A 13,212-nucleotide genomic window follows, 5' to 3' on the forward strand; every position below is an offset into this window, starting at 1 on the left:
GGCCTCTTTTATGGCATTTACATCATGGCAACCAACCCTGTTTACAAACACAGTAACAGCGTTGTTTTCTTACTGTTAATGCATCGTCTACTTAGGATCAGGACACATCCGTCTTATGAAACAGCAAACTGCTGAGTTGCTGTTTGCAGTCTGACTGTGAAAACAGAACATTTTTTGGGAGGAATAGAAGCATTGGGATGGTCCCTGGTTTGAGAGGACTGGTCTTGTCAGGCTCTGTGTTTGAAGGTTTCACATAGCAGCCAATCACTGAAGGTCCAGGGGGCAGAGAGAAAGTTCTAGACTTGACCCATTTTTGTGGACAACCACCTCTTACTCTCTGGGTACTTTGAAACCGGGCCTGCCGCACCGCTCTGGCAAAACAGCCACAGTAGCAATCAAAGCGGCATAATCTTTTCTTTCCCGGAGATTTCTCCTCCTGTCAGAGCCACACAGCGGTATCCCAGACTCATCAAGCCCCTCTGAAATGACAGACGAACACTCCAAAGCTGACAAAAGCTTGAATTTGTTAACCTTTTGAAAAAAAAAAAAAGAAAGAAAGAAAAGAAAAAAAATGCCTCTGCAAATGTTAGCGTCTGGCACACGGGGGTCGAGCTGACAGCAGTGTGTAATTTGAAGCTTCCTGTGGGTTTGTTTAATTGAGCATCTAGACTGTAAGATTTCAGGGGGAAATGGCTTTAGCATTTCTGCTAGCCTAATACGTTTTTTTATTTTTTTATTTTTTCCCCCCCATGCGCCGTGGGCAGTAATGAGTATGTTGAAGCTTTGAATGGAGAAGGGAGTAATTGAAAGAAAGAGAGAGAGGGAGAGAAAGAGAGAGAGAGAAATGATAGAGGGAATGAGACTTGGTGGGAACTTGAGCGATTTCTGAGGAGCAGAATGCAAGATGTGACTTATGTAATACGTCTTACCCCCTTTTTTTGTTTTTTTGTTTTTGGTTTTTTTTTCAACGTAGATTTACATATTCAAAAGTATTTACCCAAGTCACAGACTCATTTGAATTAAATGAATAATTAAGGATTTGTAAGTGACACGCAGACAGAGTGAAACTGTATCTTCTGAAACTGAGTGTCATGTCTCTCAATATCAACAGAGTTTCCCACAGGAAAAAAAAAAGACTGTTTTTATAGTATTGTAAGACATTACGGCAATTTGTGTAACCGTTGGTAACCTTGTGTCACCAAGGTAATTCTTTTGATTCTGTGATTCCTCTTTGACTGGTGTTCAGCTTTAGAACTCAACATGCCTTTTGGAGTGACTTTATAATCACCCACGTTTGCTAATCATCAACACAAGAATCTCATTGGTCAGCATTGTCTGAGAGTCAGGTGTCAAAGGTCATGGTAACTGTCATGAAGGTGGATAATGACGACTAGGTAAATAGACAGCAACAGTAAGAAGACTTTTATTTCTTCTCTCTCTCTTTTTTTTAAAAAATTTTTTCTTCAGTCATTGTTGCTTTATTAAAAATGAAAGACTGTGAAAACAGAAGGAGAGACAAAGAGAGATTTCCCTGTGAGAAGATTAATTTGCCTCTGAACAAAAGAGCCGTTTGACTCTCTCTTGGAGAAAGCTGACAGGAGCATCGACAGTCCAAGAGAGGAAATTCTCATTACATGGCATCGGAAACAGAAACAAACACCGGGCCTGAAACATACACCAGGGCCGAGAGAGAGAGCGGCTGCCCGACCTTCGACATTAGCATCAGAATCGTCCCTGAATAGCGCTGATTTCTGCCGTCGAGTGCAGGTAATGAGGCATTGACACAAGAGGAAGGCAAGGCCAGGCGTTTTCTCTTTGATGCCCGTCTCTCGTATTTTAAATATTGGCCACTTCACACTCCGTCTCTCTGTGCCAAAGCCAATTAAATGCCAAAAAGGTGGCTTAAGTAACTCATTAGCTCACACAGACATGCACAGACGGGGGGGCGCCGGGGTGGGGTGAGGTTTGGGGGGGGGCAGTACCAGACTCAGCTACAGTTTAATTCCCCCCATTACCACTCACTGACTGATTCTTGGTTTAACCCCCTTGTCAGTGCGATCTGCTCTGTCCAATCAGAGAAGGTTAACTCTTGTCAGATGGCCTGTTACTGGTTGGATAAAATTAGCAATTCTGAACTGGAGTGTTCCAGCCTTGGACTGCTAATGTAATGGTCTGGTCAAGGCACTGAGACACTGGGCAGGGGGAGGAGACTGTAACACTGCATCCCTCCCAGACGCCACGACCTGGCCACCAAGCCAAGACCTCAACTCTCCATTTAGTGCCCTTCTGCTTTGGATTAGTAAAAAATGAATTAAGATAAATAAATAAACAAATGTCGATAAAGATTTAAGTGTGTATATATATAATGCAGTTTTATGCTTTTCTATGGGTGATGACTTTGCTTAATGCAGCCATCTTTTCTTTTTCCTTCTATTTTTTTTTATCTTTTGTTTGTTTCCAAAACTGCAAAATCAATAGCTCCAAAGAATTGTGGCCCTTTTGCCGATGAATGTTGTCAAATGCATCAAGTTGGAGAAAATGGAGGAGGGAGGAGTAAACCTTTAGTTCCGTCTGACAGAAGAGAGAGAACCGAAAATGACCAGATGAAGATCACTCAAAGCTCAGCTCTTGAAGCCCAGACTGCAGTAGAAACTTCGCTCGTTTCCACAGCAGTCACACAAGTCCGACAGTTGTTTTTTTTTTCACCCCCGTCTCCCCTCTTCTCCTGGTTTGATTCAGAAGTATAAGGTTCCTCGGGTCTCTGCTCAGGGTTTCCAGTAACACTACTAGACTTTGAATTTTCACTGACACAAAACCGCTGGCGCTACAGAGAGGACAAAAAAATTCCAAGTCCAGCTCTCTGGAAGCGAAAAAGCAAATGTTCTTCAGAAGGAGAAAGGGTACAGGCTATTAAAGCACCGCTCCACATGCTGCTTCACAAGTCAACGAGGAGCGAGCTTACGCTGATAAACAGATGTGAGAATTTTCAGTCCATTTAACACTCGCTCTTTTGTCCCGCGTTCTCAGCGTAATGTTCAAATGCAGCAGCAGCAGGCTTTTGGCGAAGCCACGCCCTCAAACCCCCCCCCCCCCCTTCAAGGCTGCGTTGATCAGAAAGCTACGGTCGCCATTCGCAGCCTTACTTAGTCAAACTAGTTTTACACAAATCGGATTCCGCACAGGCTGATTTGAAATGTATTCACTATTAAAAAGGTATGAAGAAGTCGGTCACATAACCCAGTAACGCTCTTTTACTGCGTTCTTTCTTTTTTTTTCTTTCTTTTTTTTTTAGCTCCAAATCGGCCCCTTTTGTATTTTACTCCAAATGCTTCATGAAGAGAGAGAGACAACATGAAACATAAACCCTTGTGGCTTGCTGTACTCTTTAAAAAGACGGTCTTGAAATTTGTTCTTGGGGGTTTTTTTCTTTCTAAATTTTTTGTTCGTCTGGAAATGAAAGGAAAGAAAAATGACACTTTGTCAGTTTGGCAGCTCCGCCGTTGGAAAACGATATTTCAAAGAAATTCCCGCAGCCCAACGAAGGTGTCTAACAAAGGTTATCGGAGTAACTCTGTGGTAATACAACATCCATGCGTCACACTGAGAGCTTCATTGTTGCCGACACAAGTCCAAGCTCATCATTAAAATCTGATATGAATTAATATGTTAATTTAGAATTACTGAAGAGTGGGCTTAAGATGGATTATCAGTCAGATGTGAGCTGTAGCACAATGCTTGATTTATTACGCTAATTTGTAGGCCAGTCATTGATTTTTTTTTTCTTTTTTCCGCAGAAATGAAATGCCTGCTCTAATAGAGAATTTCGAAGGTTTCTGTGTAGCATTAACTCTGATGATATGACTGTAGCCGTTGGCGTCGTCTTCGATATCCAATTAATACAAGGCCAGCCTCAAGTTTGGATTTGTAGAATGGATCATTATTTGAAGACTCAAATAAAACTGGTTTCTGTCTCCCTTTGGCTGTGGAAATAAAAAGGAAAAAAAAAAAAAGCTCTATCTCTTAATTCCTCTTTCTCAGCCGCTCTTCTAATTCCTCTCTCAGCGGCAAGGTGGATGTGGGGAGGAATTCGCTGGAGCAGCGGTTCTGTCGATATTCTTAGGGTGCGGCTATTGACTTTGCCCCGGATGGCAAAACCCCCCTCCCCGACTTCGACTACCCTGCACCCCCCCACCCCCCCGGCCCCGATCTGCAGCTCTGCGGCTCTTTATCTCTTATCTCCTTTCTTTCTTTCTTTCTTTCTTTCTTTCTTTCTTTCTTTCTTTCTTTCTTTCTTTCTTTCTGTCTCTCTCTCCTCGTCTTGGTTGCTTCATCTCTTCTTGTTCTTTCCATTTGTCTTTATGCCTGTCTCTGCCACTCTTCCACTCTCTCTCTCTCTGTCTCTCTTTCTCACTTTGCTGTCTGGCTCTTAATTAGGCAGGGCCTGTCTTTGTGTGTGGGTTTCCCTCACCACCTAAAGGCAGATGGACGACTCTGCATCCCTCATTATGTTTGGGATGGCCAGTCTCTGAGCAGATGTCATATCTGTCCTCTTGCCCACTGTCTTCATTTACGCCACACTCAGACGAGTTCGCATCCTCTCTGGGACCATTCGCCGACAAAAGAAACATCTCCAGTTGATGTTTATGAGGCTGTTTGTGTTGCTGCCGTGGATCGTTTGGTTACGCCAGCCCTTCTCTAAGCTCAGAGTGATTTGGAAAAACTAACAGAATGCTCTCAATTGTCATGACTGTCATTTGGTTGTTTTGTTAGTATTGCTCTCTCTCTCTCTCTCTCCCTCTCTCTCTCTCTCTCTCTTCTCTCTCTCTCTCTCTGAATGCCTTTGCTGTCCCCATAATCCAATGTAGATGGAATATTATGCTAATGAGCAGGGTGCAGGGTGATTTGATTGAAGCCAACAATAGGAGTGTTCCTCTAATCCAGCTCTTGATAGTGTGCATTGAATTGAAGAGCAGAAAAGGAAAAACACAAACGGAAATGAAAACAGGGTGTCTAAAGTTCATACGTTTTCATACGTTCTGTGAGGAGGGAGGAGAAAGGGGTTTTTGATGAGTGCATATTGCAATGCATGATTAAACACACATTTCTCATGTTAATTTCACTTGCTGATGCTGTTGTTGTTGTTGTTATTGTTGTCGTTGTTAGCAGTTTGCCAGCCAGACTGAGAAATGCTCCCAGTTTGACCTTAGTGACTCCAGATGCCAAGAAGCTCTGATCTCTGATTGGACTCCACGGTATTCCGCTCAGCCTAATTGGCTGAGACCTTGATAGTTTTCAGCCAGGAGAGAAATGGGATTCAGGAGCAGGTTTTTTTTTTTCTTGCTTCCAAGGGAAGGAATAAAGCGGGCTTTGTTTTCTCTTATTTATTTATTTATTTATTTATTTATTTATTTATTTATTTCCTTCCTTCCTTATCTCGTGCAGAGGCTATAAAAAGACGACTGGAGGCGGCCGTTTTGGGCAGGCTGAATGCTTTGGCGTATCGATCGGCTTTTGTCGTGGTTCTGTCAGAGCAGACGGTGTTTGTCATTGATTAGGATATCAGATGAGGGGCTGGATGCTGGTTATCTGTCTGTTCCCTCTGCAGTGCCCCAAAACAAAGACAATAATCACAGAGCTCGTGACCAGTGGTCAATGTTGATGTGGGAGATTGTGTGTGTGTGTGTGTGTGTGTGTGTGTGCGTGTGTGTGTGTGTGTTTGTACGTGGGAGAGTGAAAGAGAATAGCTGGGGGGGGGGGTTATGTTACTATTGGTTTTTGGGGTTTTGAAATGAAGACATTAATATCTTCCTCGGATGGATAGCCGCATGTTAGATAAACAGAATACACACAACACCCTTTAGTGTATTGAACTGATAAAACCCAGTCCAGCTCAGTGGGTCCAGTCCAAAATGATATTGATTTGTGTATAAACTGTGCTAAATGGTAAGGCAGGCAAAGCTGATGGATCTGCTAGTGCGAGTAGTGAAACAGGGTTATAGGGCTGTGCATGCTTGTGTGCGTATATGTGTGTGTGTGTGTGTGTGTGTGTGTGTGTGTGTGTGTTGAGGGTATATTATTGATAGATGTGGATCAATAAGAGGTATCTTTGTTCCCACAGTTATTCCTGTTCCAGCTGTTACGAGGTCTGTCCTATATACATCAGAGGTACATCCTTCATCGGGATCTCAAACCTCAGAACCTTCTCATCAGTGACACAGGGGAGCTCAAACTCGCTGACTTCGGTAAGCTATTTGTGTTTGTGTGTCTGTCTGTCTGTGTGTGTGTGTGTGTGTGTGTATCTGTGATAGTCTGCATGTCCATGTGTGTGTGTGTGAGAGTGCATGCGTGTGTGTGTGTGTGTGTCTGTCTGTGTGTGTGTGAGTGTGTGTGTGTTTAACTCCTGAAGCTGTACCATATGGCCAGGTCCCTTTTTATCTCGCCTGAGTCTATAAACCCAGTTCAATTGACTGACTGGTATCCAGGACTCCCATTTTAACTTGGCACTGAGAGGCAGAACAGACCAGAGCTCTAACAGAGAACAGCATCCCTCAGTGAAAGGGAGAGAGAGAGAGAGAGAGAGAGAGCATGGAGAGAAGAGTGGGCATGCATGCCTACCACACAACACCTACTACATAAATCAGCACAATGACCCCTCACTTACAGGCAAACAATGGGAAAATAACACACACACACACACTCAGACAGCTTCCAATCAAGTAAGGCTGACCTATGACTGACAGTCTCACCCATATGTAATTCTGTTAACTTACACACACTCATGGGCACACACACACACACACACACACACACACATACATATTATTGCTAGCTGTAGCCCAGGGAACCTGTTTTAATGTGAAAATGAAAAGTGAGAGGAACGAATGAGGGTCTGCTGGTCTGGCTTTAGGCAGTTTCTCTGTGTGTGTGTGTGTGTGTGTGTGTGTGTGTGTGTGTGTGTGTGTGTGTGTGTGTGTGTGTGTGGGATCAGTCCCCGTGGCTCAGGCCTCCGCCGGAGGAATACTAAAAGCCTTGACAGCTGAACCTGATGAGTTTGGAGAGAGGGAGAGAGAGGTAGGAGGTGGAGGAGGAGAGGTGTGCGGGGAGGTGGAAAGAAAAGGCAAATCCCTCTCAGCGGCACAGAGGAGCCGAGGAGCCTCACACACTGCTCCTGGCCTGTTCAGTCTCTGGAGCTACTCCAGGGTCACGATTCCCCATCTCTCTCTCTCTCTCCCTCTCTCTTTCTTTCTCTCTCTCTCTCTTTCTCTCTCTGTATGCATAAATACTATTAACCACGAAACAAGCACCTCATATCTAAAAGAAAAAAAGAAAGACTGCCTTAGAATTATCAGTGGGAGACAGACTTCTTCCAGTCTGTTATGTTCAGAGTAATTCCAAATATTGTTCAGACGACACACACATATGCACACAGGCAAAGCTCTGCCAGTCTCTCTCTTTTTTTCCCCGTCCCAGCCCCACTGAGTCCGTCTGGCCTGGAACAGCTGCTCCGAGCCGTTTGGGCCAAGGGTGCGGAGCATATGGTCTCACTTGGGCGGGTCTGGACAGACACACATCCAGCGACCAGACCCCTTGTCCTCAGCGGCCTCTTTACAGACACTTATGTGTCACAGCAGGGGGGCAGGGCTTCAACAGACCTCCACAAGACGGTCTTATCCTTATTAGTCATTTGATTTGATATTTTTCCATAATGAGGATTAATTACTGAGAAGGAAAGGGACGAGGACACTTATGAGAGAGACGTGTGAGTGTGTGTGTGTGTGTGTGTGTGTGTGTGTGTGTGTTTGTGTGCGTCATTTATGCAAATCCCTCTCTGTGCATTTCCATAACAGTGGCCTCTTACTGAAGGGGCTAAAAGAGTACGCAAAAGACAGAGAGAGAGAGAGAGAGAGAGAGATGTGCTCTGAATGTGATATCTCAGAGGCACTCTTAGGTGGCAGTCAGTGAGCTGTGAATATCTCTCTCTCTCTCTCTCTCTCTCTCTCTCTGTCTCTCTCTCTCTCTCTCTGTCTCTGAGCTCTGATGTTGCTGTCTGTAATCCTGTCTGGATGAATGGGCTGTGGTTAAACTTCATCTTTCTTAATTGTGCTCTATTGTTGTGGGCAGAGGAGTAGGGAGCGGACTAGCTGCCTGCTCTCAGCCAGAGCCTTTGTTAAGCACCGCTCTCCTGTGTGTGTTTAACAGAGCTCTTGTCCTCCTTGATCTCCCAAGCGGACAGTAAGCTAAGAAGACTATGTTATGAACCACCGTCTCTCTTATTCTCTCTCTCTCTCTCTCTCTCTCTCTCTCTCTCTCTTTCTTTCGTTCTCGCTCTCTCTGGATTTCTCCCATTCACGCCTGCTTTACAGAACACCCTCCAAACACTGTATCAGTTGTGTGTGTGCGTGTATGTGTGGGACTTATTGAAAGAGGCATATGTAAAGCCCTGTACACTCAATCCTAGCTGCGGGTATATCTAAAGCGTCAGTTTATTTATTTATTTATCTGTCAATTTCGTCCTTTTCCATCACGTCACGGGTACCCTTGTAATCGTCTAACATGCCGTGTCGTAACACCAGCGGTCTGAGGACAGTAAGGCCTTTACCTTTATTCAGTGCTCATGAATTATTCATGAGCGAGGGCTAAGTCATTCGTTTATCACCTTATTAATTATTCATGATTGGTCCTGTAATGCGTTTATCAATGCTTTGATGCATGGGTATGAGGAGTTTATTTAACATACAGCTTATTCAGCTAAGTCTCCACTGTAGGGTTCTGCATGGTACTGTAGAGAGGCCACGGTGCATTAGCATGGATAATGTTGTTTAGAAAAAGCCCTTAAACTGGTATCGGGCCGTTTGAGAGCCCAGAAGAAGATCTGGGTTTAAAAAAAAAAAGAAAGGAAGAAAGAAAAAAAAAAGTTTCTCTTTAGGAATCTGTTAGTGCACAAGGCTGTGCGTTTGAGTACTTTAGCAGCTGTTTGAGCAGTGGTTGAAACCGATTGTGGCGTTTTCAGCGCTAGAGTGGGAATCCATGCAGAACAGCAGAGGAATCTGCTGCAGAGCTTCACAGGCGTTCCCTCGTGTGCTGTTACGTGTGGCCGTTAAAGAGAGAGAGAGAGAGAGAGAGGCGGAATGATGGAGCATTAGGTTCAGATAGGGAGAGCAGATGGTCTTTAGTGACCCTCTAGAGATTAATCATAGACTGGGTTGATGTGTAGTAGAATGCTCTCTCTCTCTCTCTCTCTCTCTCTCTCTCTCTCTCCCTCATACACACACACACACACATATATATATATATATATATATATATATATATATATATACACACATACACAGACAGACACACACCTCCTCTAGAGACCCTGGTAAAATGTTCTCTTTCTGTTACATGGCATCTTGTTGCATGAGCAACAAGAGAGTCGGCTCAGGAGAGTCAGAAACCCTCCCTGGCGCTAACACAACATTAACACAGAATATGCTAGCTCAGGAGCGGCGAGTCTTTGCCAGCAATATTGCCATGGATCACATTTGTGTAAATGAATCGAAAGCGACTGTGAATGTAGTGAAATAAGCAGATTGGTATTTGGGCGGATGAAAATCAGAGTGGGTAGAACCAGTGGAAATTGGATTGTTTTTGAGAGCGTATTGATGAAGGGACATACTGATTAGCGTTGGTGAGCGTAGCTGACAGTTTGTGAGGGCGCGTGTCATGAGCTTTTGTATGATGATCGTTTGGGCTGTTGGTGTAGCATCGAATATATTTTTAATTTAGTTAATGCTAACTGATGTGTTTAACTATATAAGAACATCCAGTAATGTGCTGTGTTATCGACGCTGAGAGGTGTCAGTTTATCAGAGAGATGATGCCGTAAAGACCACATGTGTGGTCTCTCTCACACACACACACACACACACACACACTGACACTCATTCGTGCACACACACACACCAACCACACAAACACACACACAAATACACCAACCACACACGCACACACACATACACACAACACACTAATACACACCAGCCACACACACGCACACACACACATACACCAGCCACAGACCAACCACACACACACACACACATACAGACACTCATTCGCGTACGCGCACACACAAACGCATAAACACACACACACACACCTTCCTGTTTGCTTTATTAGAAATCCACGCGTTCCGACTTGTCTCCGATGACAGCTCATTCATTTAGAACTGCATCTTTCATTAACATTTTGATAAGTGAAGCTCAATAAAACCCTTAATCTGTTTGGCACATGAGAAAAAAAAAAAAAGCAACAGCAATATTCAGTGACTGGTGCTAAACTGGCCCAGTCACTGCAGCAGATGCTTATCAGATCCACTATAAATTACCTGTCTATTCTTCTCTCTCTCTTATTACCATCCCAAAGCCCTGTGAATGTGTGTAATTTTTAAGTTTAATTTGTGATACACAAGGATATTAAATAGTGTTTTATCACCCTTTTTTTATCGTCACACTGATATCATATTTTCATCACATTTGTCAGAGATGATGAACAAGCTTTGTGACAGTTCATTTGATGTTTAACAGTTTAAATGAATCAAAAGTCTGTTGGGGTCAAGGTTTAAAGTTCTGATCGCTCTTAGTTCCACGTGATTTTTTTTTTTTTTTTTGGTGAAAGTTTTAAAAAATTTCCTATGATTTCATTATGCTCGTGCTGATTTGTTTGTTGTTTTGGGGCGACAACTTTCTTTGGACACAGCTGAAAGAGCTGAGGCTTCGAGTTTGCGTTTAGCGACTGGAATGTGGACAGCCTCAGTGGTTTAAGGACAAGATTGCTTTTGAATGCTGGATTTTGCTGGAGGCTCTTTGTGTTCGTATAAACTGTTCAGTGGATTTAGACTTTATGGATTATATTTTCCTGAATTGTCACATTTTGCTGAGTTGTCACAATTTTCATGAAAAATGGCCAAGCTGTTTGGGACCTATGACCCTCACAACTGTTGAGGAAGAGGAAAAAGAGGAAGAAAAAAGTCATGCGTGTGCTTTGTTACGGTCCTTAGGATGAGTCTCTGACATGTTCTCAATCGCTCAGTAGACCGTTTAGTTTCTCTCTCTCTCTCTCTCTCTCTCTTTCTCTCTCTCTCTCTCTCTCTCTCTCTCTCGCGCTCCATACCTGGAGCTGTGTTCAGTGCCCGGTGTTGCTCTGGGGTAAATGTGTGATGTATAATTCAGACAGAACCCTCTGTGACCTTCACACTTCAGGTTAGTTGTGTTTGGGGAGCTAGAGCAGTGCCTGGGCAGGTGGGCGATGGGTCGCTTTGAACACACCCCCCCCCCCAATCACACTCAAAAGTTTACTCTCTCTCTCTTATGCCCACGGTTAGCCTTTGAACACCAATCGAAAACGCTTTAGTGGGGTTTTTTTGGTGTTTGTTTGTTTGCTTCTTTTTGATTTGGGGTTTTATTTGGCGGGGGGGGTTACTGTGTAATGTCGGCTCCGCCTGCTCTTTCTGTTTGTTCGCCTCTTTCACAATCCCCCGGTCAGGTCTCCACCTGCTGCGTTTCCATAGCAACTGCCCCAGTGTGAAGGGTGGCACGAGAGAGAGAGAGAGAGAAGGAGAGATAGAGAGAGAGAGAAAGAGAGATAGAGAGAGAGAAAACCTGTGCTGTCAGGATGCTCTGCCTACCAGGCTCTGTGAGGGGTGCAATACCTCCTCCCAAAAACACCCCCTACTCCCCTCCCAACCCCTTACCCTTCAAATCCGCCTCCACTTCCACTGTCATCCCTGACCTCAGCCTCACAGCTCACACACACACACACATACACACACGCACACACTCCAGCTCCATCTCATCAATTAGTCCCAGAGTATGGTTCCACATTATCAGAAGGGCAGCATATTACTCACACGCTTCTTAAACGATGATTAAAGTGCCTGGTTGCTCTAGCCTGTGTGTTAACCTCCCACTGCCTTGCTGAGAAAATGATAGCCACCCTTCTACCCTATCCCACCCCCTTCCAGCGCGTCCAGCCGAGAACCAGCTCTCTCCTCCTCACTGACACAACCCTTTGTTTCCAATGCTAGATTATTGACTGCAAATTACAGCCGGGGAAGGGAAGCGTGGTGTGAGAGAAAATTTCACTTTCTCTATTTCTGGCCTGTCAGGACAACTTTAAATACCACCTTCTCTCTCTCCCTCTGACTCTGTCTCTCTCTCTCTCTCTCTCTTTCTCTCTCTCTCTTCTGAGTGCACCGGAGGTGTCCCCACCCCTATGGCAGGAAACCAGCTCTTACTTAAATGAAATGGGTTAATTAGCCGTACACCAAACCATCCAGGATGTCGAGGCTAATGTTGTTATCTCCTTTTTTTTTTTTTTGATGGTGCTTGAACACAGATCTCATAGGGGCATGCGGGGGGAGGGGTTGTTTCAATAGCTATCGACCGTCGGCTCTTCTCTGAAGAACTTTGACTGATGTTTCACTGTATGAGGTGACATTTACCCCCGTTTGAAGTTGTTTCATATAACGTTGCTCTTTTTGTGCCATACCATCTGTTCTTCCATGAGAGCGAACAGTTAGCCATCACTGTCGTGCTAAGAGTTCAGGAGCTAGCTGCAGGAAGAAAAATACTATTTCTCTTTTCTCTTTGTTTTACCCTTCCTCTAGAGTTTTGAGAAACAGAGCCTAACAGAAAGATTTACAATACTGAAATACAATAAAAAATGAAATATCTGATGTCTGTGTGTGTGTGTGTGTGTGTTTTCCTGCAGGTCTGGCGCGGGCCAAGTCTGTCCCCAGTCACACATACTCTAATGAGGTAGTGACTCTCTGGTACCGTCCTCCAGACGTGCTGCTGGGCTCCACCGACTACTCCACCTGTCTGGACATGTGGTGAGCACTCCCTCCGTCACCCCTACTCACTGTCTCCTCCGCCACACCCCCCTGAAAGGAGAGAATGCATCTTAACATCTTTGTCTTTTTCTCCCTCCACCTCTCTCTCTCTCTCTCTCTCTCTCTCTCTCGCTCCATATTTGTAGGATAATTGCATGTCTGTTTTTTCACCATAACACACACAAACGCACACACATACAGAGGACTCTCTTGCTCATCCCTTTGTACAAGGCCCCCACACACATACACACATGTGCACAATCACACACACACACACACAGTATATTTCTATGTCATTCTCTCTGTGTGTTTTTCTGGGCCGGTAAATGTTGATAACC

The 13,212-nt window shown here is 44.4% G+C and overlaps 1 protein-coding gene across 1 annotated transcript in view; it reads left to right on the plus strand.

Moving 5' to 3' along the window:
• Positions 1–13,212, plus strand: part of cdk14 (cyclin dependent kinase 14) — a 112,050-nt gene that overhangs the window by 45,564 nt on the left and 53,274 nt on the right. The window contains exons 8-9 of the mRNA XM_030784084.1: positions 6,119–6,242; positions 12,754–12,874. Coding sequence (XP_030639944.1) covers positions 6,119–6,242; positions 12,754–12,874 — 245 coding nt within the window. The remainder of the gene's footprint in view (positions 1–6,118; positions 6,243–12,753; positions 12,875–13,212) is intronic.

This window comes from Chanos chanos, chromosome 9 (genome assembly GCF_902362185.1).
Source record: "Chanos chanos chromosome 9, fChaCha1.1, whole genome shotgun sequence".
NCBI classification, from domain to species: Eukaryota; Metazoa; Chordata; class Actinopteri; order Gonorynchiformes; family Chanidae; genus Chanos; species Chanos chanos.